General features: G+C 36.5%; 1 protein-coding gene and 3 non-coding genes across 5 annotated transcripts; all 4 read right to left on the bottom strand.

Annotated features, from left to right (window-relative positions):
* Positions 1–230: 230 nt before the first annotated feature.
* Positions 231–27,910, bottom strand: LOC6647046 (protein Skeletor, isoforms B/C). Of its 2 annotated transcripts, XM_047013563.1 has the most exons (14): positions 27,115–27,910; positions 15,095–15,171; positions 14,877–15,028; positions 6,368–6,479; positions 4,063–4,196; positions 3,919–4,003; positions 3,654–3,854; positions 3,485–3,505; positions 3,077–3,401; positions 2,800–3,014; positions 2,473–2,744; positions 2,278–2,408; positions 2,046–2,209; positions 231–1,979 (listed from the first exon to the last, which is right to left on the bottom strand). In XM_047013563.1, exons 1-14 carry the CDS (start codon positions 27,263–27,265, stop codon positions 1,833–1,835), a joined length of 2,187 nt encoding a protein of 728 aa, XP_046869519.1. In that variant the 5' UTR covers positions 27,266–27,910; the 3' UTR covers positions 231–1,832. The 2 variants fall into 2 exon arrangements, with proteins under 2 accessions (XP_046869519.1, XP_023034309.1); XM_023178541.2 differs by lacking the exon at positions 3,485–3,505 and having other exon boundaries at positions 27,115–27,909.
* On the bottom strand, positions 19,155–19,325 carry LOC111519234. The gene has a single exon (XR_002724290.1). It is a non-coding gene; the product is annotated as a U1 spliceosomal RNA (small nuclear RNA).
* On the bottom strand, positions 20,763–20,928 carry LOC6647047. The gene has a single exon (XR_049884.2). It is a non-coding gene; the product is annotated as a U1 spliceosomal RNA (small nuclear RNA).
* LOC111519235 lies at positions 22,889–23,052 on the bottom strand. The gene has a single exon (XR_002724291.1). It is a non-coding gene; the product is annotated as a U1 spliceosomal RNA (small nuclear RNA).

The following is a 27,910-nucleotide window of genomic DNA, read 5'->3' as shown; positions in this document are numbered from 1 at the left end:
CCATATAAAAATTGTTTATAAATTGATGTTGCCATATGATAGTTTGGATTATTTACGATCAAAACTCTCTGCTAAAACATCGTGTTTGTTTTTCATTAGTTTACAAAAACAAAGAGTACAATTTCTATTCCATAAGCAATAAACTCAAAAAGGAAATATGTTAGTAACAAAAACTTAACAAAGTCAGTATTACATTTATACAAATACATATATTTATGTATATGTATGTATGTATGTATATATTAGAAGTACATTCTTATTTCTTTAAGAAAAAGGTAGCTTTTTTTGTTTTGTGTTTTTTTTTTATTATTACTTAATATGTGAAAAGTGTATTGTCATTTAAATGTATATAGATACAAGTATTTCATATTTGCTTACATCAAAACCCAAACCAAAAACAAACTCGTAAATAAAGACGAAGCGCCGACTTTGAAATACCCTGTACCCAGAGAGTAGCTAAGATTCACTTTCCTCCACTACTGAATAACCATATATCCTCTTATCCTGAAGAATATGGATATATGGATTAGAAAGTGGTAGTGGGATAATAGGAGGAGACCCTAAAAAACTGTTTGGGGGTTTCCTTTTTAGTATCAGTAATACTTCACTCCGGGTACAAGGTAAACTAAATAGATAATACAATTACAACTATCAAAAAGGTATATAGTATTATAATTATTGTATTTGTTTCTTTATCCAAAGACATGCAATTTAATACACATACTAAACAATTATCAATTACTTAGCCTAAATGTATATTTCGTCAAGTATTTTGCACATGTTTATTGTCATACATAAATATCGAAATTTTCATTTTGAAGAACAAAATATGCTCGTACATTTGTATGTTTGTTTGTTTGTTTGTATGTATAATACGATATAAAAACTCCAATTAATAGATAAAAATGTTTGTTGATAACAGAAATAAAATTTTTAGAGCGAATCAAATTACATTTTAATATGCGTGGCGTTTAGATACAATAATTAATTGTATTATTTTAAGTATTTTGTTTTTTTTTTTGTATTTGTTGAAAGAAGCACCACAGTAGTCAATAGCAATGAATTACATAGTTTTATGCCCTCCATTTGTTTGTTTCCTCATTTAATTAGTTACAGTTAAATTGTATTCATTAGTTTCCTTCTGCTTTGTGTAAAATTATTGTATTTGTTTCTCATCTCATCTCTCAGAACTCACATATGCCCATTTATTATTGTCATACAATTCTTCTCTTGTCATTTCAGAAATTTGCTTAATACTATTATTATTCACTTATTGTAAAATACATTATTTTATTTTTTTTTGTTTGCGCACATTTACATTGAATCAATTTATTGTCGTCATGTCGCATAATTATTGTCGGCTCACATTTTCTATAGAACCGATGGAAAAATTACAATTTTTCCTTATTTCGATTTACATTTTTATAGGTAAGTAAGTATGTTTGTATGTATTTATAAAAAAAACTGCATAGAAAAAACAAAAAATAAAATAGAAAAAACAGAAATGTAGAAACACACAAAATTCGTCCTATCTGCATCTGCATACATTTTCAACATCATTTTACATCTTACATAAATAACACGATCAAGATATAAAGATATGTTTTGCCTTCTTAGCTGATATTAGCCTGGTTGTAAAAGTGTGTCAATTCAATTCAAATTTTCAGCAGCTAAGGTCATAGATATGAAATAATAAATTCGATACGGATACTGATGGATGGTTATGAGGGATATGTAAAGTGTTTTCTGTGTAAAAATCCCTATCTGCTGAAAATCTTGTTCGCTTAAGTGCCTATTTAATGGTTGAAGGCCAAGGCTATGGCATTACACTATCAGGTCAGTTGACTTATTCTTGTAATGCCAATCAGACTAAAAACTGTTGAAACTGCATAGAGAATCAGATGAGAGCCGATGGCGAAGTTTGCTGTTCCCCTGTTCACGACGTTGATTTTCCAGCCAAGATTGTTGTGGGTGAAGCACTATAAAGCATAAAGAGTTTTCATATATAGTACATGTATAAGATATTGATCGATATTGATTGTTACTTGATAATAGAGCAAATCAGGAGCATCTGACGGCACTGTCCAATTTAAATAGCCCGGCTCTCCATCTTCACATTTGTAGACCAACGTGCCCTTGTAATCCTCAAAGTTATCAATTTCCGCTGATCGATCAACCGTTCGGTGTTCCCATTCACAATAACGGCCAGCTAAAAAAATGGAGACATTTGTTATAGTACAAAAGTGTTATTCGACATTTTCTTTTAGTTGATCCTACAAGCTGTGGGTATAGCATTTCCATCTTCATCGAATTCCACACCCGCATATACTTTCTGTTTGCGCGCCTCTAGGCCAATTTTTTGTCCCAGTCCTCCTTCCGGAGAGTCCGATATATAGAACGGATGATATCTATAAATTGGAGACAATACGATTAACAATTCATATGGAACTCTTTTAAAGTGTCGTGGATTACCTTGCCGGCTGTGCGGGATCATTTCCACCCTCAATATAGAACTCATAGTTTGCGCCACGCTCCACAGTGATCTCAGGTATCAGCAGATCGTTCACATACCAAGCAATGCCCCACGAAGGCACGCCAGTAATGGCTGTATAGCCGCGTTTTCCTCCGGTTGGACCAATGCTGGCATGGAACTTCCTGACACCTTCGATTTTGCGTGCGGGCCATGGCTTAGGACCACTCACATCCTTTACATCGTACAAAGAGTTCTTGCACGAGTGATCATTCTGTAGAATAAAGTCCTTAGTTTATTGTGATTATAGAGAAATGAGCTTAACTTACACGAGCCGAGAAATTGATTCTTATGTCATCGGGATTATGATCGCTGGCTGTGTGCAAATGGGCATTGGCCTCCTTGCGGCTATTCAGGGGTCCAATGGCAGCAATAATCGATACTTCACGATCAGTGGGAATCGGTGCATCGTATATAGCTTCATTCGTTTGCAGGAGACGCTTATAGCGTATGCTCGTCACACCATTTTTACGATCACCGCTCACTGCAAAAGAAAATTGTTTAAAAATAAACATTTTTTGTTTGGTATTAATTTTTCTTACTAACCCACTATGACATCATTACGGGCTCCAATTCGCTCATCCGGACAAACGCCACGCTGACCATCGCACTGTGATAAGTCCGATATGAAGTAATCCTCGGCACGGAAAACTCGAGCATTTGTATCATAGAAAGCCACCACCACATCGGACTGGGCCATCTGGGGACGTCCATTCACCCCCGAGAGTCCAAAGGCCATATACTGATCCTCCGTAATGCGACCAAAGAGTTCAATTTGCAAATATTCGCCTTGCAGTTCCCATTTGACTTGCAATTTATTGGGTAGAATCTCTCGACAATTCGAGTAGACAGGCCTTGGAGTTGTTGTGGTCTGAAATGGAGAGAATTGACATGATCAGAATGACGTAGAATTCCAACCCAGGGGACATGCATGAGGCAAAGTCTAGTACTCACGGGTGAATACCACCATGGAGGCTAATGCAGAGTTAGAGAGATATACAATTATGAGTTATGTAAGCAATGAGAAGACAATGGAGCAAAATGTATTCAAAATGGTTATGTTAATTTTCTGTTTTTAAAGAAGGTTCTGGCACAAATTACCGATCCACCTGTCACTACTTACCGTTATCTTTGTCTGACCCAGAGCCGGCGGTACATCCAAGTCCCTTGGTATATAAACGTGTCCAAAATTATGCCTATATTCCACACACCACACAGCCAGCCAATCAATATCGTAGACAGTCAAACTTCCTGGCAATTGAATTTCAATATCCTCGCCCTGGTAGCCACGCAACGGTTCAAGGGATCCCATTTCATTGGGCACCTACAAATTGTGCATGGTGATTAAAATAATTATACCAATTTACTTAATTTCTTTCACACAAAACCTTAATTCCCATAATGTTTGGCTCACTGCCATTGCCCACCCAGAAGTAGGCATCAGGTCCGGCTCCATCATAATGCAAATTGGGTCTGTAAGCAAAAATTTATCAATATTTTGTTTTATTTTAATGATTTCGTAACATTCTTACATGTAAAATGTCTTTGCATCCAAGACACTTATGTTGCTGGAACGCAATCCATGGGCCAAACGCTTGAATTCGGGTAACACACGCGGCTTTGGTACATCAATTCCAGGAGGTATAAACACTTCACCGAAATCAACCTAGAATAAAATGTAAATTTAATTGAGATCGAAAACACAAATTTTTTAAGATAGCAAAGTTGTTTCCGACAACAGAAAAGGACTTCCAAAATAATTATTACATTAATCGGAGATTGCTTTCTTCCTCTTTTCAAAGGAAATCTTACTGGTTCTTTATAGAATTTGAGGCAAACTTACTCGAGGTTGTGATTATGGCATTAGCTAATGCCTAAACAGTTAAAAAACAACATGAAAGGGATACCAAAAAATCACTTTCACGTATTGCTAACAGACCTATTTATCGGTCGGAAACGGAATATTTCGGAATCGGCCTCATGGGACAGTAGTTATAGTAATAATATATAGAATTCGACCAATAGCTGTATGCTATTTGTCTGGAAGGGGTTTTGTATATTCAAGCAAATAATATCTATCAAATTTTGAGAAATGATATCTTTATATTTACAATTGGGAGTAGTTTCTGGACACTCCTTAAATTAGCAAATAAAGAATATTGGCTGAGATCTATTTAGGTTTTGTTGTTTTTTTTAGAAAGTTTTGAGTTCGAATCCCAATTGAATTAATTGAATTCTTCTTTTGTTATTTATCTACGCTATTTATAAGAAGGTTTATTGCATTAGAAACTCATGGTTGCAGATTTCTAATAATATTTACAGGTAAAACTATTTGAAATTTTTATAGGAATATACTCTAAAAAAACCTTTCTTATATTAAAGTCAAGCGAAATTCGCATCAATTTAAGGATTTACTCTTTTCCACACTGAACTGATAATGTTTTAAAAGTGTAGACTAATTAAAAAAGAATGAAAAAACTGTAATAATTTATCTTTAGGTATGCAAATTTTCGATTCAAGCATTAAATCTTTCCAAAAAGTGAGTCAGGTTGAATTTTTACATGAATTATCTACATTTTACATGTGGCTAAATAATTGTTATTGTATACCCCCAAACATTTATACATAATAAGTAGCTCTGTGTGTATATGTGTGTGTGTTTATGTTTGTGTTTATCTGTATGTATATTTCCGTGTATGTGTATTTTGTCATAGTTGTCGTGTGGCCCCCAAAAAAAGTGTGGACATGCGCGCGCAGAACTCCACAAACAACAAACTTACCCCAATCTGCACAGGGTCCTTGTATGTGTGTGTGTGTAAGAAAGTGTGCGGGCGGGTATCAGTGTGTGTATGTGTGTGCGGCAGTCAGCCCCCAAGAAGTTTTTTGGCTGTCAGTCAATGGAAGAAAACGTAACAGACTCACACACAGAGCGGCAAAGACAATTGTGTTTGTGTGTGTAACAATTTGGCACCCTGTATCCAATATGTATACGTGAATTGTTCGTATGTATATGCCTGTGTATGTGTGTATGAGTGGGCGTGAGGGGGAGCTTACTTGTGTGTGTGTGTATGTGGGTGTGTGTGTATTTATATGCAACCACTTGAGTTAATCAAAAATGTCTGCTGTAATTTATTTTACTACGGCCGCCATCTTTTATTTGACCATGCAGGAGTATATCGCCCTCCTTATCACACTCACATTCCCTCTCTCTCTCTCTCTCTCTCTCTCTCTGTATTTCGCTATGGAGAATACTCCATTCAACATTTTGCTTGTAATTTAAAGGTTTTCATTTCAAATGCAATTTCTAATTACACATTTTAATTTTCAACTTTTTGGCAAGTTTCAGTTTAAAAGTTTTACGGAATCCCAAAAGGGAATGCATCTGCATCTATATATATCTAAAAATTTAATTAAAATCTCAAAATTGCAATGATAATATGGCGCACCCCGCCCACGAACAGAAGAAGATTCAAAGGATTATCAAGTCATCGTCGTCGTCGTCTCTTTTCATTAATTTTTAAACCAATGAATGGATGGATGTATGTAATTTTCGGATTTGCTAATGTTGGACCACTATATTTCTCTATTTCAATCAATGCCAAAGAATAACATTCTTCCTTTTTAGCCTAGTATAATGCACACGTTCGCATTTTTCCGGGTTTCTTTCTAATGCTGCCAGCAGTTAAATTACAAAAATGTAATTACAAAACCGTTTTGAGCTTGAGCTAAAATATACACACCATAAATCTGTAAGAGGATGTCGCGTGGCGCGCCAAAACACAAAAAAAAAGGAACAGAAACCGAAAAAAAAAGAAGACGAACGACTGAAAGACTCACCGTAAAACGTCTGCACCATACTGACAGCCATCGAATGTCCTTAATCCTTTTGCCCATGGGTAAACGCAGTATGATGTCCGTATTGTTGTGTGCCTGCAGAATGGGTGGATCACTGCGGGATAGAGAGAGAGGATGGAAGGAAGAGAGTTAAAAGAAGGGCCAAGCAGCCATAAGTAAAGTAGATTTTCCGATTTAATTGTGTGGTCACACAGACCAGCAACAGCAAAAGCAGCACCATAACGAAAAGGAGAAGACCAGCAAATGATGCACTCCAGCAGGACAGCCATGGAAATGCACTTTCTGTGTACTTACAGGATGCTTAAGTCGAACTTATTAAAACCGAAACGAAATGACAACAATCGTTGCGAAGTTTTAACCCAATTTACACTTGTTTGACTTCGAAAAGTTATTAAAACGAAAGAACTAACAAAATTGATCTTATTTTAACTTTAAAACGTATTTACTCATGATCTTTTAAAACTTAAGTAGTATTTTTCAACATTTTTAAAGAATTTCAATTGTTATTTATGTGAGTTTAATATTTATTCGATTCAAATATAAATTTTCATTTAAACAATGGCGAATAAAAGATATAATTTGTGAAATTAAAACTGTTAAAAAATAACAATCTGCTGGTGGCGATACTTATAATACAATTTAAAAATTGAGTTTCCCATTTTCCCAATTTAAAATAATGAGACCTCAGGAAGTTTGCCCGATCTGTAACATGTTTTATATACTATCCATTATCTGTCTTTCAGATTCATCAAAATTTTTAAAATTTATGTTATAAAGAAATGAAGACTTAACATTCATATATTTAAGTTTTTAAAGCTTTTTCCATTAAAAGAATTTATTTGTTTCAAAACAGGAAAAAAGACTTTATACAGATTTTTATTAGTAGTTAGCCAATTTATATTGACTGTAACTTGTGTTATATTTATCCGATCTGATTAAAATTTTGGGATGTTTTATATTCAAAAGTATCATATTAGTAAATTTCATAGATATGCTCCAATCCTGACAATTTTCATACTTTATCTACTCCAGGCTATAAGTAGCTCATGTATCAAGTTTCATCCCGATAGCTCTTAAGATGGCGGAGTAAAGTTGACGGACGAACGGACGGACATGGCTATATCGACTCAGCTTCTCATGCTGATCAAGAATATATATACTTTATGGTGTCGGAAACGTCTACTTTTGTGCGTTACAAACATCTGACCAATTTTATAATATCCTCTGCAAGGGTATAAAAAAAAACAGAGTTTTTTAAATGGGAAATAAAATGACAAAGGCCTGCGGGCTCGTGGGCCAATAGAGTCCGCCTCCAATTTGCACTTTCATTACTTGTATGTGCATAGTCGATGTCATTAAAATTAAAATGAAACCAAGCTGAAAATGCAACAATCCAACAGCCATTCCCTTACTCCAAGCCCCCCGACCAACTCTTTGGGCCAACAAGCTTTTTGTTGGTTTATGTCACAGAGTAAAAACCGCACAGTGGTCAACAGAATCCGCAGCCAATTAACTTCTATATATACACATGCTATTTACTTATAACTATATAACCACTAGTTACATACACACAAAAATGAATGCAGTGGCAGTTTTTGTTGCAATTCGTATCATTAAAAATGCAATCCGAAAAAGGTTATTTTTTTTTATTTTGTATCTTTCAAATAATTTATGAAACTGCGCATGATGAAGATTTATGGCTAAAGTCAACGGCTGATGGCAATGGAGTAGCATGGGACTCATATGCATCCATAGCAATCTCTATTCATGGGGGAATGGTCCTAATGACTGCGTTGCTATGCTGCTTGTGAAAGATTTATATTTATGTCAATTAGAGTTTAGAGTTTAAAGAGAGAGAGAGAGAGAGAGATAGAGAACATTGAATATATTCTCAATATAATCTCCTCTTTAAGTATTTTATTTATCTTTTTCGCTTGGATTAATAATCTCTATATGGCAAATCCACCTAATAATTGAGAATTTGGAATTTTAATTATCAACTTGAAGTCTAAGTATGGCAATCCCAAGAGGGTAGCTATACAATGGATATTGATGCTATACATCACTCAGGAGTGACAAGCGAAACTCTTAAGGGTGTGTGGTTTATTTTGTTTTCTGGTCATGAGGAATAACGAACTAGGACAAGTGTCAGTTCGACAACAAGTCCAACAAGTGTAGGCCAAGCCAAAGCCATCAGCATTAGACACGGTTAAGTGTCAGAGATACACACGCACACACACACGCACACCCTTATAGCGAATCTCAATCTGAATCTGAGCAACAGTTGCAGTTGCTTTTCTAATGAGCCAAAACAAATTGTATGGTTCCACTACATGTCAACAGAGCATCAAATGTATCTACCAGATACTTTTGTACACAGGGAGCGAGTGGATTGAATGCCATATCTGGCATATCTCTGGGGAACTTTATGGAGAGTTCTGCTTTGAGTCCTGTTTGCTCTTGTTTCAGCATTCGCAAATATTGTATCTTACATTATTTGGTTTGCTTGCTTGGTAAAGGCGCCCTTTATAGCTCAATGTTTTAGTGCTGGACATTTATTGATGCACTCAGTTCGTTTATCGATTTTCCTTTATTTACTTTCACCCACCCACACACACACACAAACAAAGACACAGACATCACATGCGAAGCGATGCGATGCGATGCTTTCACCCAATTAGTTGGTACTCTCAGTTCACAAATCTCTGTGGCAGGCAGCTTTACTTTTTGGTCCTCTGTTCACTTTAGATAAAAGCTCTAGCGTATGTGTGCGTGTGTGTGTGCAGAACTATATAATTTCCGTAAAATGTTACTAAGTCCTTACTTGTTGCTATGTACATGCATTTACAATATATATCGCATACATGCCATGGGACTATTAGTCCCTCCTGCTGACTGGCGTGTTTTACATTTGCCCGATAAACAAAACGCACAACAATTGAAAACATTTCAGAACACACAATAAAATACGCCAACTCAGCAAACCAGAATCCGCAACCACCGCCAATACCCCCCACACTACCCAGACACCAACCAAAGGCACCACCAAAAAAAACAAATTTTTAAATTATTATGAATATATTTAATGCTCTGATGATGATGCCGCCCGCCCATGTCAATGACAGGACCAGATGATGAAGAGCAGCCAAGCAACGACTACTCAATTAATTTTGTATTAAAAAGGGGGAACATTTTTCAAGTGTGAGTGCAAGACAACTCATACATTCTTCAAGTGATTCATCCCCTTAAAAAGTGTAGCATACATTTGTGAGCATGAATATTTCTCATTTGTAAAGATTAAAGAAAGTCATTCCGATAACTAATGATTTACATTCACAAGTGGAATAAAGCAGAGCCTCATTAAAATTTCACCTTAAACTACAGTCGCAATGCTTTTTCAATTTCTTCATTAAAATAGACTTATTTATCTTAATAGTTTGTCTTAATAGTTTGTAACTCGGAAGAAATCCTGGTTTTAAATTTAGTCAATTTTTACCTTAGTTAGTTACAGGGTAGGGCAACGTTTATAACAATTAAGTCCATCGATTTTTCCATATCGGAAATGTCAAATTAACTGTAATAATTTTGCCATTCTAAGTGTTAACTTATCTCCATAAATTTGCGTTTTTAAGCGACTTAATATCAAGATTTCTTATTATGCTATTTACCAAAATGATCTATAATGTCCTAGTTCATGAATTCCTAGTCATACCCAAAGCTAAATCCACTAAATTTAGATACTAAACCGACAGTGAAGTTCTCCCTCACAGTTCAAATGTTGTTGAAATGTTAGAAGTTTAATTTAAAATTAGAGTTTGGTTTTAGAAAGAAATAAAATTAAAGTGTAGTTTTGAAAGTCTTTTATGTATTGGAACAGTCGCCACAAATAGAAACATAAAAAGTGGACAATACTCTATAAAACTCACGTTTTTACCCGCTGTAGGTCATCATTGTCTGCTGATATAAAAGAAAACCGTACCAAGATGACCCACAGCACTTTAAGTCACTACATGTAACTCTTGGTTTTTTTCGTTATTGTCTACTACCAGACCATTATGTTTTGCTTTTAAGTAGGCCTTAAGTAGAAGACCTCATTTTTTGTGATTAACGCGGTGAGCATTTCCCTTGCTTTCAGCAACAGTTGCAAGAACTTTTTGGTACTTAATCAAGTTAAAGTCAGTTGCCACCACATCATGCCGATGGGCAAAAGCAAACGCAGAAGCAGTCACCAGTCACCAGTCAACCAGTCGAAAGTCATCAGTGAAAACAGTTTTCGTGTTGCGGCTTCCTTGTCAACGTTGATTAACACAATGACGGATGAGATGGGCGGTGAGTTATTTGTTTGTTAAGGGGGAATGGGTAAGAGGTAAGTTGGATAATAGAGCATGAGATGGGACGGAAAGTTGAGAGTGAGAATGTGTTGGTGTTACTCGTCGTTTACAACATGACAATGAAGGACAAAACTAAAACTTCGTTTTGCTACTTTGCATGCAACACATTTTTAATGAAATCTGCATAAATCAGCATTAAGCCAAAAGGCTGCTGCGTTGGAGATGCAAATGAGCAACAGCCAGTGGCAGTGGCAGTGGCAAAAGCAGAGTAGAGTTAGAGTAAGCGCCATGGCAACGGGCGTTAATCAGCACAGCGTCGCTTTTATGCTTCTCAAAATACAACACAAAAAAGAAAGAAAGAAAATTCTAATTTAATTACTTATGCTCGATGCATCCATTGTGACACAAACTCAGACGCCCCTCAACCACCCATGGAAAGCAAAGCGAGCGTGAACATAAAAAGAAATGAGCAGCAGCACCGTGTGGAGCAGCAGGAGCAGGACAAGAAGAGAAGGAGGACTAGGACACACAAAGCGCGCCAGAAACAGTTGGGATAATTAAAGTTGATTGGCATGTCCATGCAGAAGCCATCGAAAATTATGTTCCTGTCATATCACACAGTTCGCTTAGACAAAAGAGCCATGGCGGACAGAGTCGGCAGGTTACCAATCAGTTGCATTTATCAATTATCGCTCAGAAGCGCCAACTATCAACTTTATTTGACAATAAACCCAAGCAATTTGCTCTCTCAAATTCATACCACAATAATCGTCATCATCATCATCATCATCATAATGCCCCATTCCACCTCGTACTATGCCATGTCACCGAGAAGGTGCACCCGCCGTCCCCACACCCCTTACCCCGTAATGCTTTCGCCTGTGGTAGTAGGGGTAATGTGTCTGAAAGCGTAAAAGCGTGCAATCGCTATGGCGTTCCGGGCTACCACCCCAGTTTCTGATTCACACAATGTCGCGGCTATATGTATATGTATATATGGATGATGGGAATGCTCTTTGTGGAGCGTTTTTGTGGGGTACGGATGGCAGTGTTGTACATTGAACTAATAAAGCACGGCACGTGGCATCAACAATGAAACGCATTAAAGTCGATTACAATATGAAGTTGCCTCTGGGCCAGGGGATGGAGGACAGGGGATGGCTTTAGCATGGAACTTAGAGGCAATACACACGTCATCAAACAACATAAGCAGAAGGATTTTTTAAGCGGCAAAACCACCGAGAACAGCAGACTTTATTCCTGTCAAATAATATCATGAGCGTAGTTGCAATACCACTAAAGGGTATTCATTCCCTGAAATTAAAATTGTCTTGATATCTTTGGCATTGCATTTTTCCAGACTAGAGATTGCAGGATTCATATACAAGTAGTCAAATATATCCAATTTCTTTGACTGCATCTCTTTTTGATAAAACATAATACAGTTCTTTGATTTTTACAGATTTTCGGTAGTTATTTCAGTCTAAATCTTTTGCTAATGGCAAGTTTCATGATAATATTAGAAATATTATGAAAAATAAAAGTGTTCAATAACTTAAACTGTTATTTACATTGATCCTATACAAGCTATGTAAGATAAATTTAATCAGGAACTAATTCGACACGGTTGCATATTTATGTTTAATATTTATTGAACGTAGAGACATGAAATTTTATTAATAATTCCTCAAAAACTAAATTTTTGACGAGTTGAATTCAAAACATACAATGTCTGCAATACGAATATATATGTATATAATACACCTACCATCAAGATCTAGAAAGAGATTTCAATGATACAAACGGAAATGGCCTTCCTCCCATGCTTTCAACTCTTTGTTTTCGCTTAATTAAGTTAGTATAAGCTAGTATTCCGATTTAAACATTTTTAAACTAATAGTATGTCCTTTTAAACTATTAAGTTTGTCTATATAATTTAAATGGATTTTCAATTTGTCTATAAAGTCTATCTATATCTATTACAGCAGTTTTTATACCATACACCCATAGGGTGAAATGGTATATTAAAGTCGCCAAAATGTATGTAACAGGCAGAAGGAAGCATCTCCGACCCCACAAAGTATATATATTCTTGATCAGGATCAACAACCGAGTCGATCTAGCCATGTCCGTCTGTCCGTCCGTCCGACCGTCTGTCCGTCTGTCCGTATGAACACCTAGATCTCGGAGACTATAAGAGCTAGAGCCACCAAATTTTTTATGTAGACTCGTGTAGTATGTAGAGTGATCAAGTTTATTTCAAATTTTTGCCACGCCCCTTTCCGCCCCCGCAATTTAAAAAAAGCGTTTATCTCAAAAACTATTCTAGCTAGAGACACCATATTTGGTATGTATATTCGCTTAGTAAATGCACACATTTTGTATGTATAAAAATTTTGCCACGCCCTTTTCCGCCCCCGTAATTTGAAAAACTCGATTATCTCCCGTATTTTTTTACCTCATGCAATCAAATTTGGCACACTTAAATTTAATACTAATATCTATCAAAATACCAAATTTGATCAAAATCGGATAAAAAACAGTCGAGTTATGCATATAAACGTTTTTCCATAAGGCCGGAGTTGGTCGTTGGCTGGTGGGGGCGCTACGGTGCTCGTATGATTGAGTGAGCGAGATACTAAGATATGCTTGTAAGAAGCATGTGAAAATGCTTGAAATATTTGCTTTACTGGTGTATGGTATACCAAAGTCGGCGAGACGACTTACTTACTTCATTAGGTCTGAAGTTGTTTGATCTTTTATTTTAAAATTATATTTTTTAAAGCCCATGGATAAAAAATCAATATTTAATAGTCTTTAAATAAAAAATTCAACCCAAATATTAAATTGCTTTGATAAGCATTCCACATTACATTGATAAATTGTGAAATCATGAACTGCCGCCACTCAGATTGCTTTTTACCAAGCTCACCAAACTCACAATGTCCTCGCACTAGGCACACTGGTAACATGAGGGTGCGGCAGAAGGACTCAAAGGACCAAGTGGAGAGCCAGAAACTCTTTATCAAAGAACTTTCGTTTATTCTCAGCACGCGTCTGCTTGTTATTTTTGACATTGGCAAAATATTTATAGAAAGATTTTGTCTGGGCAACACATCAGATGTGAAGTTTGTAATGTAACTACAGCTAGTTGCAGTAGCATTATATAATGGAATGCTTGAATTCTTATTCCAGGGACATGATAAAATGTCAAACACAAGAGATGAGATAAGAAAGTAGCATCTTCACCTTTACCTTAACCTTTGCCTTCGCCTCGAAGGATAAGAACGAGGATAAGGCTGAAATGAGAGGCTTAGTTAGTTTGTCAATGCATTGTTAAATTGTTAATGAAATATGCAATGCACGAGAGCATCCAAATGATGTGAAATTGTGTGCGTGGCAGCAATTTTAGCTGCTGCTGCTGCGGTTTAAATGTAATGTTTTCTCTCTCTCTGGCTGACGTCAGCTTAGTGCTTAGAGGAGATTAGTGCGTTCAAGTGGCTGGCGGGCAAGGTAAGTAAATAGTTTGTCAGGCTTAACCTTGTGCTAGGACTGAAAGTAAATACTAGTTGGGATTCTACCCAGATCCCGCTCTCTCTCTTTCTCTCTCTCTCTATCTTTTTTCCTTTTGGCTGTCTGCACTTTCTGTCAATCTTTTTGCCTTGCACTTGGTGGGAGCTTTCTGATGCACACCACATACAAACATATATGTGTGTATGTATGTATGACCACAAATCTAACGTAAAGAAATAAATGAGTTTTTCACATTAGAAGGCAACGAAGCGACAACAGCCTCAACACCAACACCAACACCAAAATGGAAACCGAAACTCAGCAGCAACAACAACAACAATAACTAGCAAAGCAAATGGCAGGCCAAGATGAAAAATGTTTTTTAATTTTTGAAAGTGGTTTCATTGTCAACCGTGCGTAACAAGGATACATACACACACACAGACACCCAACATATATGTGCCTCACATCACATATACAATCACAAAGGAAATGGCCCGCTGCGCTTGAGTAGCCAGGATATCAACCGCAATGGAAAACCGAAAATCTTCTTTGGATTTTTAAACTTATGCATTCAAGATATACATACTTATATATATAGCTAGGAGAGCTTTAGAATCCACCCACCGCTCCTCTATCATACTTACATGCCTATATATTCCTCTGGATAGGGTATTATATAGCCCTCAGGACTGGGACGTGGTGTTTTTCCTACCCAAAAGAAGGCATCCGGTCCAGTGCCATCATAGGCAAACGATTTCACAAACAGCGTAGACTCATCGACGGCATAGATTTGACCCTGTCAAGTATATGTTTCTCTTTAACAACAACATTTCCATTTCAATATATAGACAGAAATTCTCACCTTGATGCCATGGGCAAAATTTGTAAAATCTCCTATAAAACGTCCATAGTAAGGCTCTGGTGGGGCACGTCCAGCAGCTGCAATTGGAGAATGGAAAACATTTTAATTTAGTTTACATATTTAGGTAAGCTTTAACTCTATAGATTAATTAAATCTTTGAAATTAAGTTTCAGGTGGATTACTACTAACATAACGTCTTTCAAATCCTTTGAAAGTAATCTTCTATTGATGGGAATACATTGAAAAGTTATTGTACAAGGCTTCTAAATTGGGCATCTCCGATCCGACATAATTTACAGTGTCGTATAAATTTCTGGGCAAAACGAATGGACCACCTTATGCAGAGGCAGCTGCCATTCAAATTAATCCGCCCAAAGCCGCCCACAAAAAATTCTTTGTCATAAAAAAAAAAAAAAGTTTACTCGAGCATCAACTTCTCTCTGACATTGTGGTTGATGATGACGACGCTGATGATTATGATGATGAACTCGCTTCTCAACTCCGTTTGCCTTTCTCTTGATATATTCCCTGGAGGAATTGTTACCACAGCGAGACCTTAGTGACTTTGGCATGGCAAATTGATTGAAAACCATGAAATATATTGAAATTCAATGCTAAGAACTCAACAGAGATTTCGCAAACAATCGAAACAAATGTTTAAACACAAAACTGACTGAAGCGTAGCCACAAACATCCATCTCATGGGGAGGGAGGGGAGAAGCAAGAATCCTTGATAGAGAGGGAGATGGACCAATTTCTTTTCTACGCAAAACTGGCTGCAATTGCAATTTTCAATCTTCAGAGATCCACATACTAAATCCTAATACCTTAAGCTCCTTTTCTACACTGGGGTTGGGGTGAAGAAGGATGCGTAGAATGTTGCTAGGGTATTCCCCAGAATGTCTCAATTGATGACAACGATGGGTATGGCAATGTGGAGGAGGATGATGAAGAGAATGGTAGCCAAGGTAGCAACAAAGGGGGGATGGGAACGACGGTGATGACGACGACAACGAGGACGACGACAACGTAATATGCATTAAATCTACTAATGTGTGCATTAATCTCTGAAGTCTTGGCGTGCAAATATAGCACGGAGCACGTGTCTCTCTCAAAATATACGTGCTCGAGGATATTTATACAAAGTGATGACGGGCACGCTGACGTTCCACCAACTAATACAGGCACCAGATAGATACAAACACAAATACAAATACAACTTGCTACAAAAGGCCCCGAGGCAACCGGCACACGACCACCAACCGAATAATGTTTTGGCATTGATACCGAGGGGTGGTAGATGGTTGGTAAACTAGATTCTCGGTAAATGGGGGCAGTAGCTGAAGGAGGACAGCAGCAAATAATAGTCAATGGCCATGTCTATCTTTCTAGCTGGATGGCTGCCTGGCTGGCTGTTTGAGTGGGTTTCGGGTGTTGGGTCTTGGGTCTGGGACTGTCTGCACAGTGGCTGATATTTCGTCATTGAAAGTGATAAGATTTTTTCACAGCAGATAAGAAGGCAATAGATGACAGCGATGACAACGATGACGTTGCCAAGGCAAGCCTTGCCAATATGAGAGTGAAGTGACTTTATTTTATTCTCTTTTGTCTTGTTGTCAGGTTAACAGAAAGAGAGAAAATTGATTGGCAAAAATAGAAATGTGACCCACATTGCGTGACAGTTTTTCTTTATTCATTTTTTTTTTTGTGATTTTTCTGAGCCTCATTTTTTGAAATTAAATTTTTCACCATTCCAGAGGACAACGAAATAAGTTCAATCTGCTAATAACATTTAAGTGCAACAGCTGGCCAAGAGATAAAGCCATTCGGCAGACAGAAGTTTAATCTCCACAAATTAACGGGTATCCATGGCGACTACTACTTCTACCATAACGACTACTTAACAGCAATACGACGAATGGCAGGGATAAACATCCAGGCAAAGCCCTAACTGCCCTTCAAATCTGCATAGTGTTGGGCAAAAAAGGGTTGCACTTTGCCTCTGATTGCTAAGCTCATCCCTTTTCGACAAGTGCGTCGGTTGGGGGTTGGGTTAAAAGGGGTAACCACAGAGACCAGTTGTGCAATTTAATCTGATTCTGTGATATCTTTCAAAGCAAATTATTTTCGTTCAGTAAATTGAAATGTTTACTTTAAAAAAAGAAATATAAATTGATTCCCATTGGAATTGTGAAAGAAAAAATGCATTCCAATTCTTTAAATTTCATCAAGTTGCAAAATACACATTTTCTAAGGTGAAGAAAAGAAAAACTTCCTATATTTCCATATTATTAATATTTACTTTTATGAAAAAAGAATGCCTGCTACATCTATACTCTACCCTCTACATCATTTTCTTATTCTTATACTTATAACCTTGTCAAATAAGACATAAAACCGAAAATATAGATATAAATTCGAATTATATGTTTATAGGAAGTTACCGAACTAAATCAGGTAAAAAAGAGTATGAAAATATGTTACTTACTAGATTACATCTTTCTATCTTGTAATAACTTATTATCAACCAAAACAAGAAACGCGTTATCCATTTTAACAATAAAAGTTGTATAAAATCGTCAAAAAGATCTAATTATTCCGATGGATGCATTAAGACAATAATAAAAGAGCCACTGATTATTATTCGACATTCGGATAAATTGCAAAACCAACATCAAAAACAATTTACCGACTACTCTCATGTGTATTACATTCAATGTTTTGTTTTTTTTTGATATGCATTTTACGTGATGTTGGGAAAATGCATTTAAGCTTTCTATCAAGTGTCGCATAAGAGACCCTCGGGTTGAATGACACGTTTCTGCTTTGGTCAAAATAATCAGTGAACTGAATGTGAATCCAACTAACAATAAAAGCACGAAGACATGGTCAAATGTGGCAGGTTATGAGCAATTACCAGGTTTCACGATGGAGAAAAATTTCGAATTCCCCCTCACATATTTTATAGAATTTAATCGCTAACGTTACCTAGTTAATGAACACATAAATACCACCCTGGGAGCAGGAGGAGATGTTCTTCTAAACTTCATTTTGATATCTGTATTTATTTTGCCCGACATCAAAGGAACAAATGATAATTAAATTCGCACTAATCTGGCCGTAATTTATTTTATCACATGCCCATCTTCGGCTTTGACGTCGTCATCAACATCAGCATCAGCATCATCTACCATCCTCCTTATTTTGCCCCATTCATCCAAGGGTTGGACTCGAATCTTGAGCTAGGCACGCACGACCAGGACACACGAAAATTCCAAATCAAATTTTCATTTACTTCCGAAATAGACTCTCCGGAAAGGAAGTTGCCCTCGCACTCTGGCATCGTATCAACTGGCGGGTTCATTGGTTGGTCGCCCAACATCATTAAAGCCCAGAAAATATTCCTCCCCAGCTGCCAGTGGGGATGTTTTTGCTCTATGTGTCCTTGTTTGTCTCTCTGTGTGTGTATGTGTCTCTCTTTGTGTGAGTGTGTGTGTGTGTGTATGGATGGCAAATCGAATAAAATTTAGCTGACTCAATAAAAATCAAAAAGCGTTAATGCTAACGATATGACTTTAACCTGAAACCGAGTAAATTGTTGCTTGTGTCAAAGCCAAAAAAAGGGGAGTCGCCACCTCCGCCCACTTTGTCCCATCCTTGTGCTTGTCGTCGTAAGCGTACGCCGTACGGCGTGAATTTGGGCGGAAAGGCAGCAGGATATGGCAACTGGAAGCAATATTGCAACGTAATCTGACAGCGACAATTTTTTCTCCTTTTCTTGGCACGGACTTTAAGACCTCCAGACTTGGCAGGGTAGTAGAAAACGTTTTAATAAATGATGATAAATAAATAAGCAAGCGCGAAAAAGGAAGGCTGGACCACCATCACAGCCCACCCACAACACAAAGTAATATCAAAAAGGCAGTTCGGTTAATGAATCGATTTCTGGACTCATGATCGATGAGCAGAAAGGAGGAGCGCTGTCATCTCGGACATTCCTTTAAATTACCCCTTGCTGTAAATGCAAATCAAATTGAATTGTGTGTATTTATTTTTAAATGTCGGGACGGCGCGTACGCCATTCCCGGCTAACAAAAATTTAACGCGCGAAATATTCCTTATATTCGGAACAATCGTAGAAGTCAATCTAAGCCGAAAGTGCAAGGGCCAAGCATTGTTCCAGTGCAGTCGCCTTCTTGATCACGACCTAACCACAGCGCCGGTAAACTGAATAAAAAACTAATCGAAAACTAATGCTTCCTAAATGAAAATACTTAAACTTGTTGAGAATCCCAAAGTGAAAGTTTCAGTAATTTCTCCAGGAAAAATTGTATTGCTGCTTTTCGGGCTGCGTTATGGGGAAAAACTAAGATATTTTCTTTAATGAATTACATTTTAACCATCAAAATATTAGAAAAAAAATCACATCAGAAGAGGAATATACAACAATAACCCAAGAAGTCAAAATGTGTGTGTAAAACAAAACAAAAATCAGAGGGCTGGGCTAAACCTGGCCATGCTCAAAGTTATAGACCTTGAAGTAGGTATAAAAATTATAAAAATTTTATCTAAAAAGTAGGATTTGTACCACCTAACAGAATACAAACATTAGGGCAATCTTTAAGACATATGTATAAATAAAATTAAATATTCCTAACTAAAACAAAAAAAAAACACAGTAATGTTTTCCTAAAGTTCTCAAATTTTAATCAAATGACTTATAGAGTAACAACTTAAGTTTGCACAAGAAAAAGGCAATAGAAAAAACAGTTCAGTTTAATCAATAGATTACTTAATGAGAATATATTGCTCTACCTTCCATTTCATGTTATTTACAATCGTTCCTTTATAGGATTACCCACCTCTTAACTCCACTAATTCTTATGCGAATATTACACAAAGATTTCGAGTCTGAGACTGAAACCTTTCATCTGTCAAGTAAACTTAAATAGAATTTTGGCTTCTATTTTGAATAAGCCCTTTTGTGAATTATAACAATGGCAGAGCGTTTTGCAGTTTGTAGATAAGTATTAATAAATAATAAATACAAATTATGCTTGTTAATTAAATAAGACGATAATGTGAAGCAGTTTATGATGCTAATCGTTTAGCAAGGCGTTTAAGACTGTAAGAAAAAATTGTAAACAAGTTTCATTGAAGCTGCTTTAAATAATAAAAGAAGGACTTAAGCCAAGGCAGACAGCAAATTCTTGGAAAAACAAGTGAAAAATTAGATTAGAAAAAATTAGAATTAGTAAATTGGCAAATTTGTAGGTATATATAGTATATATATTCTTTCATATCCTGGAAACCTCCCTCATATCGGGCTTACGATTAATTGTCATCTTGTTTTGGCTTATTTTAACTAATTGGCCACCATTGATTCCTAAAATTGGTCGTGGAATTTGAATAAATCCTCATACTGACAACACAGTGCCAACAGCAAAATTCAAATGATAAACATACTAATTTTTTGATACCTAGAAACATTTCATTCGCACTAACGAATGCTTCGCAGTAACATCTTCACTTCTAATGGTAGTACACAATGAAAATGAACGGGATGGTACACACTCCCCAATTTAGGTTGCTTCTTTCTACATCTATCCTGACTTACTAGACAAGACGATTTTTCTTCACTATTAGTTTCTGAAATTTATTAATTAAGGTCGGGACGGCGCGAACGCCATTCCCGGCTACCAAAAATTACACGCACGAGTTATTCACATTAGGAATAATCGCAGAGGTCAACTCAGCCGAATGTGCAATGGCCAAGCCTCACTCCGGAGGAACCGCCTTCGTGATCACGGTTAACCTCTACGCCAGGTAAGTATGCTTTTCTCTGCTCAGCATAGGGGTTACCATGCCTGAGTTGCTAGAACTTGTTGGGAATTGTAAAGGGAAGTGGCAAGTAAATTCTACCTGAAAGATATGCAACACAATTTTTAAAACTTCTGAGAGCAAAGAGAACATCCCCTCAGACCGAAAGACTTCTGATGTCCGATGACAGAACAGAGACGAGCGCCCACCCAGCGGGATATCAGCACAATTCGCATTTATATTTATTTCAATTTTATGACTTCATGTTAGCCAAAATCTCACCACAAACGAAATGAAACTCAAATATGTACACAAAGTTTCAATGTGGCAGTGGTCGCTATCGTGAGGGGCGGGAAGGGGGAGGGAGAGGAGATACGCGGTTGTAGTTGTAAATCCAAAGCGTAGAGATTAGAAATTTTCTATAGCCATGAGAGTTGGTGTGGCAGTGTTGGGTGACTTAGAGCATGGGGGCGTGTCGCATTTACGCCCACATAAAGCTCTATATATCTATCCTTGTTGCACGCATTGCGGACTGCGGTGGTGGTTTCATACATATATGAAGCCGCAGCTTTCAAATTCCATTACAACTACAACTCCAACACAAACTGAAATGCTGGCTGTGGAGTCATCTAATACACAAAATCATCATCAACCATCTTCATCAGTAACAACAACAACAGCAACAGCAAAACGAATAGCATCGCTTCTTGCCTCTTGGCACGCTTGAGCTAATTTAATCGCTGCAAATTGCTCGACAATCTGCCAGGCATTAAGGAGCCCAAACTCCACACGTGAAATGTGAGATGAACCCCCACATACCACCGAGGTGGGTGGGTCGGGGAGTATGGAATGTGGTCGAACACAAGTATGTGAGTGAGTGGGTGGCTGGTGCGAATTAGATTACATTTCCCGGGGATTTGGCACTACGCGAAAAAGGAAGTTTTCCTTCGCTTAGTTTTATGGCAATCGGTTTGTTAAGCGCTGTTGACTGCAAACAAGCGATAAGAGCTTGTCAGTAAAAATAAAAGTGCAGTTCCCAGCTCCCCTCCGAAATGGAATGCATTGGGCCAATCGGAGATACGAGTACGCCATGACAATGGCAAGTAAATGGCAAAATGATGTAAACTGATGATTGCATAACCCATTCATTGATATTATTTCCTTTAACCGTAACTATTTCATTGCTTAGTTAGGTCTGCTGGGATAGCCTATTCCCCACCCACCCCACCACCTTCCTCTGTCCAACCACTTACAGACAATTGATATTCAATGAACCATGGCATTGACTCTAAAAGTGTAACCAAAAGTTAACAAAATGTAAAGAAAAAGAAATCTATTTTTATGTGACCCTTTTGGTTGTAAATGTGGGCCGTTTAATAATTACTCAAGGGCATAAAACAAGTTGCTCCAATTAAACCCTCGCAATGAAATATAATAATCATTTTTTTATATGGCCATCAGAGTTTATATCCAAATGAATGTGGAGCAATGTTTTTCAATTTTAGAGTTTAGCCGAATTGTAAAATAAAACTATTGTTTAGGTCAAATTGTTTGAAAACTTTTAAAAAGGTTTATAACTGCAAAATACATAAATCGAGTTTCTAGATTGACTGCCGTTTCGTTTTCTAATCTTACATCTTATATAATCTTTCTCAAAATATTAAACTGATTTTTTGCAAAATCTGGACCATCATAAATTTCTGAAAAAGATACAAATAGGTGGCATAGTTTGCCTTAATTTAGTTCGTAGATCAGCCAAAAAGTATCTATACTTTCTGTGTAAAGAAAGACAACGATTCGTAAAGAGAACCTAGAGAGAGCATAATGAATAAAGAAACATCTAATATTTTCCATTAATACTGCAACTTTTGACAATTTTGAGAAGTCTGAATACCTGTCCTGTTCCATTTGACATAGAGCGGCAGGGGCAAATATCCCTTTCAATATTTTTGTCTTCTTTATTTATTTAAATAGGGCGGGATAGCCTAATGCCGGTCCCGCAGACTAAAAATTAAGCGCCCGCTTTATTCACGTTAGGAATAACCGGAGATGTCAACTTAACCGGAACTGCAATGGTCAAATATCGTCCTCGTGTAGCCGCCTTCTTGATCACGGTTGCCCACTGCGCAGTTAAATAATAGCAACTTACAATGGTTAGGATTACGCTTTCCATGTTGAAAATTTTAAAAGTAGTTGGGAATCATAAAGAGAAAGTCTATTAAATTTCTCTAGGAAAAAAGTTAATGCAGCATTTAGGAAAAAATTTAACGACTTCCTTAAGGCAACTTACTGGATTAAGCCTTGCTCTTTCAGTATGAAAACTATAGGAAAACATGGCGGAAACCGAATTCAAAACATTACTTTCCAAGTTAAAACCAAGTAGTGTATAGGTCACATTTTCCTTTCTTTCTTTTTCTGACTTTACCAATAGTAATGATAATGTTGTAATACATATTATATAAGCTAAACAAAAGTTATCTATTTATCTATGCTGATTGGTATGACTGGCATTTTTAAAGTATAAAGTTAATACAAATTGGGTTAGCTGGATGCGATTGAGATTCCTGTTCCAAAGACAGATACAATATTGACAATAATGATGATGGTAAAATAATATCCATATCAGTATGGATACAGCACACCTTAATGACCAGAAAAACCGCAACTGGACCATCTGGAAAAGCTTGTTTTTGCCAGGCAACGATTTACTTTCATCAATTAAATGTCTGACGGTTGGCTTAATGCCTTTGGTTTAGTTTTGCTCCGACAAGCACATGTATGTATGTATGTACATACATATCTGTATGTTGGTTTGTATGCCATTAATATTACATAAGAGTCGGGCTGCTGTCGCCTCACTTCTGTATGTGGCTCCAGCCACAATAGTCAGTCAAAAGCTGCAGCTTTTTGGCTTTTTGGGCCAAGACAGTCAGCGTGTGGGAACTGGGAACAGGCCAAGTACAAAGGCTGGGCCTACCAACCGGTTTCCATGTTACACCATTCGCTTTTTCACATCTTTTTGTTGTTTTGTGTTTCTTTCTTTCTTTATTATTATTTTTGTTTTTTTTTTTTTTTCGGCAGTACTCACACTGAATGATTTAGTTAGTTTTGTTGTTACTGCTTATTTTTTGTTTTTTTTGGTTCATTGACCCTTTCCCTTATCCATTCTAAAAATTGTCTTATAGACGCAAGACGAAGAGTAATTCTTGGTAATAAATAATGTATGAAATGACAAACGATAAGAACAACTTAGAACGACAATCAAATCGAATGCTGCCTCATTAATCTAATTAAATTCTGCAAAATTATTTAATGGACCTAATGGGCCAATAATAAAAACCATTTTAATATTTATTAAATAACGCCGGAAGCCATGTACATTGTGTAATAAAGTAATCATCGCATGAGACGGAGATACATACATATATAATCTTGGATAACTAATTTGATTTCAATGAGGAAGAGTATATTCTCACTCCAAATGATAGCTCGTTTCTTTGTGCAATTTTAGAAATTGGATATATGAATTACAAAATGACTTTAATTTTCAATTGCTAGAAATTTATAAGATTTGCACATCGAAATTTTAATCTTCTTCAATTGATCCTTTGAAATCAAGATGTAGTGCCACTGCAGTAATACTCCAATTATTCTGCTTACGAAATGTGTCTTAAGATTTTGCTAATTAATTTATTCATACATATATGCTAACATTTCATTTACCATCGATTAAAATAAAGAAAATTAATTCATACTTTTAATGCCGCTTGAGAAAAAGAAATGTGGTTTCGAGCTTAAAAAAGATTAGATTAACTATTTTGGTTACTAATTTATTTAAGAGAAACTAAAATTGCCTAAATATAGATCTCAATAGTGCTAAGGCATTACCTTATACTGTATATACTTATAAAGTGCCTTAGCTAGTAAAAAAGGCAAAGCAAAGATGTGCTCAAGTTATTTCACCCTAAATTGACATTTTATAGCCTAGCAAAAGGAGCTATATTCATCTTAATCAGAAGAATGTACGCATAGGAACAGCATCTCCGCCCATATACAATATATATTCTTAATCAACGATCAACGGATCTACGCCCAAACTCCCTCTAGGGGCCAGTGTATTTTTAAGATTTAGCTGGATCGGACTGCTTAATCATACTGATACCTTAGGAAGCGAAGGAATTTTTGAAAACTAAATAGATCGGGCGACTGACTATATCAAATGGCAACTATAACAAACTTCCACTAAAATGGGATGCCATATTTGCCGCACCGTTTTATTGCAGATTCTTTAAATTAAATGTTCTTACGAGTTTTTATACAAAAAACTCGCTAGAGTATACACACATCGGCACGGCTGATGTCAGATCGGGCTCTCTGGTTTAAGCCAACACTAGTTGAAATGACATAAACCTTTGTTTACCATATTTTAACAGAGAGACTGTCCCAAGCTTTATTCCAATCTGTGTTCTGGGAATTCGTCTTGCTATTGCGTAAATTTCTTTCTCACAAGCAACAGACAAACGCCTTGCTGCTGACCAATTGCGTGACCAAAAAGTAAGCGGTCGGTAACGGTTCAATGAACCCGCCTGCCCCCATTGGCCAAACTAATTATGGTAATTAAGCACCCATAACTATGGTTATAGTCGCTGGAGAATAATATGCAAAACAATGGGCATACTTTGATTTAGAGTCTTCTCCATAAGCATTAATTCACACATACATATGAAGCATTTATGGTATATATGTATGTATGTATGTATAATATAGCCATCTCCAGCAAAAAGATTCGAGTTTTGCAATTATGTTTTGTGTGGGCGGCGAGAAGTGAACGAAAAATTGAGGAATGTGTCAAAGATTTGAAAAAAGAAAAGTATACACGACTTGGAACCGCATTACTCAGGTAACCATAGAATTGTTGTGCGCTAAATAACACAAAGCTTAACGTGACTATTTTTCAACATTTTTTTTTTTAATGACTTGCCACAAGTAAATTGTTTACAGAGATTTAAAAAGTTGTGTTAATAGTCGTTTACTTTTTTTATTTGTCAGATGAGCAAAACCATCGAAGTGCACTGAAATATATAGATACAAGTGACTCATCAGCTTTGGTTTTTGTTTCTTTTTTGTTGAATGCTCTGAAGGGGAAATCATTAAATATAACTGAAGCATAGACACTTGAAAATATCACACTCAAACACATAAAAAAATGAATAGACGAGTACTTCAGATATTGATGGTCATATGTCTAAATTAGACAAACGTTGCTTCGGGGCTCAGTCATTCAGTGATGTTAGAAAAGCGATCATAGAAGAAAAATTTTGAAATATAATATTGAGATAGTTAACTATGGTATTATGATATTAAATAAATAAGTTTGAATAAAAACACATTACATATTTAAGACATTTCTTCAATTGAAACTTAAAAATGATCTCATTTGAGGACAAAGTTTTTATTTGAAACGTATTTTTTACATGTTTTTGTTGTCAAGAAATAAAATGACTAGGAAGCTTATTCAAGCTTTGCCGAATTCTAAATATCCTTTCATTCCTTGCTGTTGCAATTCTTATTATATAAGACTCTATCCTCTTTTGTGCCTCATTGAAGACTATCTTTTTTCTTCACAAACATTGTAGTACGGATATAAAAAAGGCAAAAACAGGTACATATATGTATAGCTATATAGTAAGGGACGCATAGAAGGGGCTCCGAACGCCGCCCAAAACTTAAAACTTCAGACTTTATGCAGGACACGATCTTCTGACATATATTTAGAGTTTCTCCTTTATTATGTATTACGTATTAATATTGTACTATCCTTAAGGCAAAAAGCTTTATCACATGGCTTTATTTTTGATTCGACCGCCCGAAAATCGTCTAGCTATGTGCGATGTTTTCAAGAATCCGCTAGACAGTTTTGAATGGTATCTACATAATATCTTTTTTAACTAATTTAAATAAATATAAATAAATAACGTTGTCGAACTGATATGAAATAAGAAATATATTAAACGATATCGAAGGATAAAATGACCCACACATCACACAAAATGGTATATACATGTACATATGCATAAACGTATTGTGAGACATTTCAGTAAACAGTTTCCCTTTCACTGGGCCTCAACTCTCTGTTGGCTCATCCTGATGGGGGAGGGGTGGAAAGAAAAGTAAAAGTGATTTTCTCATGGTCGACTCACCTTGACAGACGAGGCCATTTAGCAGAGCTGCAACAGAAGCAACAACAATCAATTGTGACCAGGTGATGGTTAATCCTTGTGCAATTGATGGTATCCTTGCTCTCCTTGTTGTCGATGCCTGACGACGCGTGTTGCTCCGAATTGGCGACATTTCCAATACCGAAATAAAACGGTTACAAAGAATAACCGAATCTCGAAAAGTCAAAAAGCAAATCCAAAGTTTTGGTTTTCTTTTTTTTGTTTTGTTTTATTGTCGTTGGTCCTGAAGATGAGCGGGGACCTTGCGCTTGCGTGTGCGGACAGGTGCTAAGCCTTAGAGCGCGTATAGGGGGAGACGGGGTTGAGGTGGTGGTGGGGGGAGTGGCCGATTTTCGGGTGGGTTCCTTAAAATTCCAATGCAAAATTTTTGATTCAAATTCCGGATATACAATTCTTTCTTAGCTGGTTGGTGGGTTTGTTTTTTTTTATATTTTGTAATTTATTTTTGCTTTTTATTCTTGTATTTTTGTTGACGGCAAATCCTTTCTTAATAGTTATTGTGGTTTCTCCTTATTTACTAATATCGAGGTCCCATGACTTCTTCTATATACACACTAGCGCCTTGGTATTGGTGGCCTCGCTGTGTATGTGTCTGCGTGGGAACATATACATACATACATACATCGAGTATATAATCGTATATAGGAGAGAACCGTGATTTTATTACAGTTGAATATTGACTTTATTGTTGTTTTTGTTTATTTAATTTAACTATTTAATCACTTATTCATTTCTTATAGAAATTTTCTAAATTATT

The sequence above is a fragment of the Drosophila willistoni genome, chromosome 3R (genome assembly GCF_018902025.1).
Source record: "Drosophila willistoni isolate 14030-0811.24 chromosome 3R, UCI_dwil_1.1, whole genome shotgun sequence".
In the NCBI taxonomy this organism is placed as follows: Eukaryota; Metazoa; Arthropoda; class Insecta; order Diptera; family Drosophilidae; genus Drosophila; species Drosophila willistoni.
Note: the sequence above shows the minus strand (reverse complement) of the source record. Positions and strands in the feature narration are given on the sequence as shown.

Excerpts from the sequence above, each read along its gene's own strand:
- LOC6647046 (XM_047013563.1), bottom strand. The coding sequence starts at position 27,265 with ATGTCGCCAATTCGGAGCAACACGCGTCGTCAGGCATCGACAACAAGG. Across the intron at positions 3,506-3,653 it reads TGGGTCAGACAAAGATAACG|CCTCCATGGTGGTATTCACC; the intron begins GTAAGTAGTGAC and ends ACTCTGCATTAG. Across the intron at positions 3,015-3,076 it reads CCGTAATGATGTCATAGTGG|TGAGCGGTGATCGTAAAAAT; the intron begins GTTAGTAAGAAA and ends TTTCTTTTGCAG.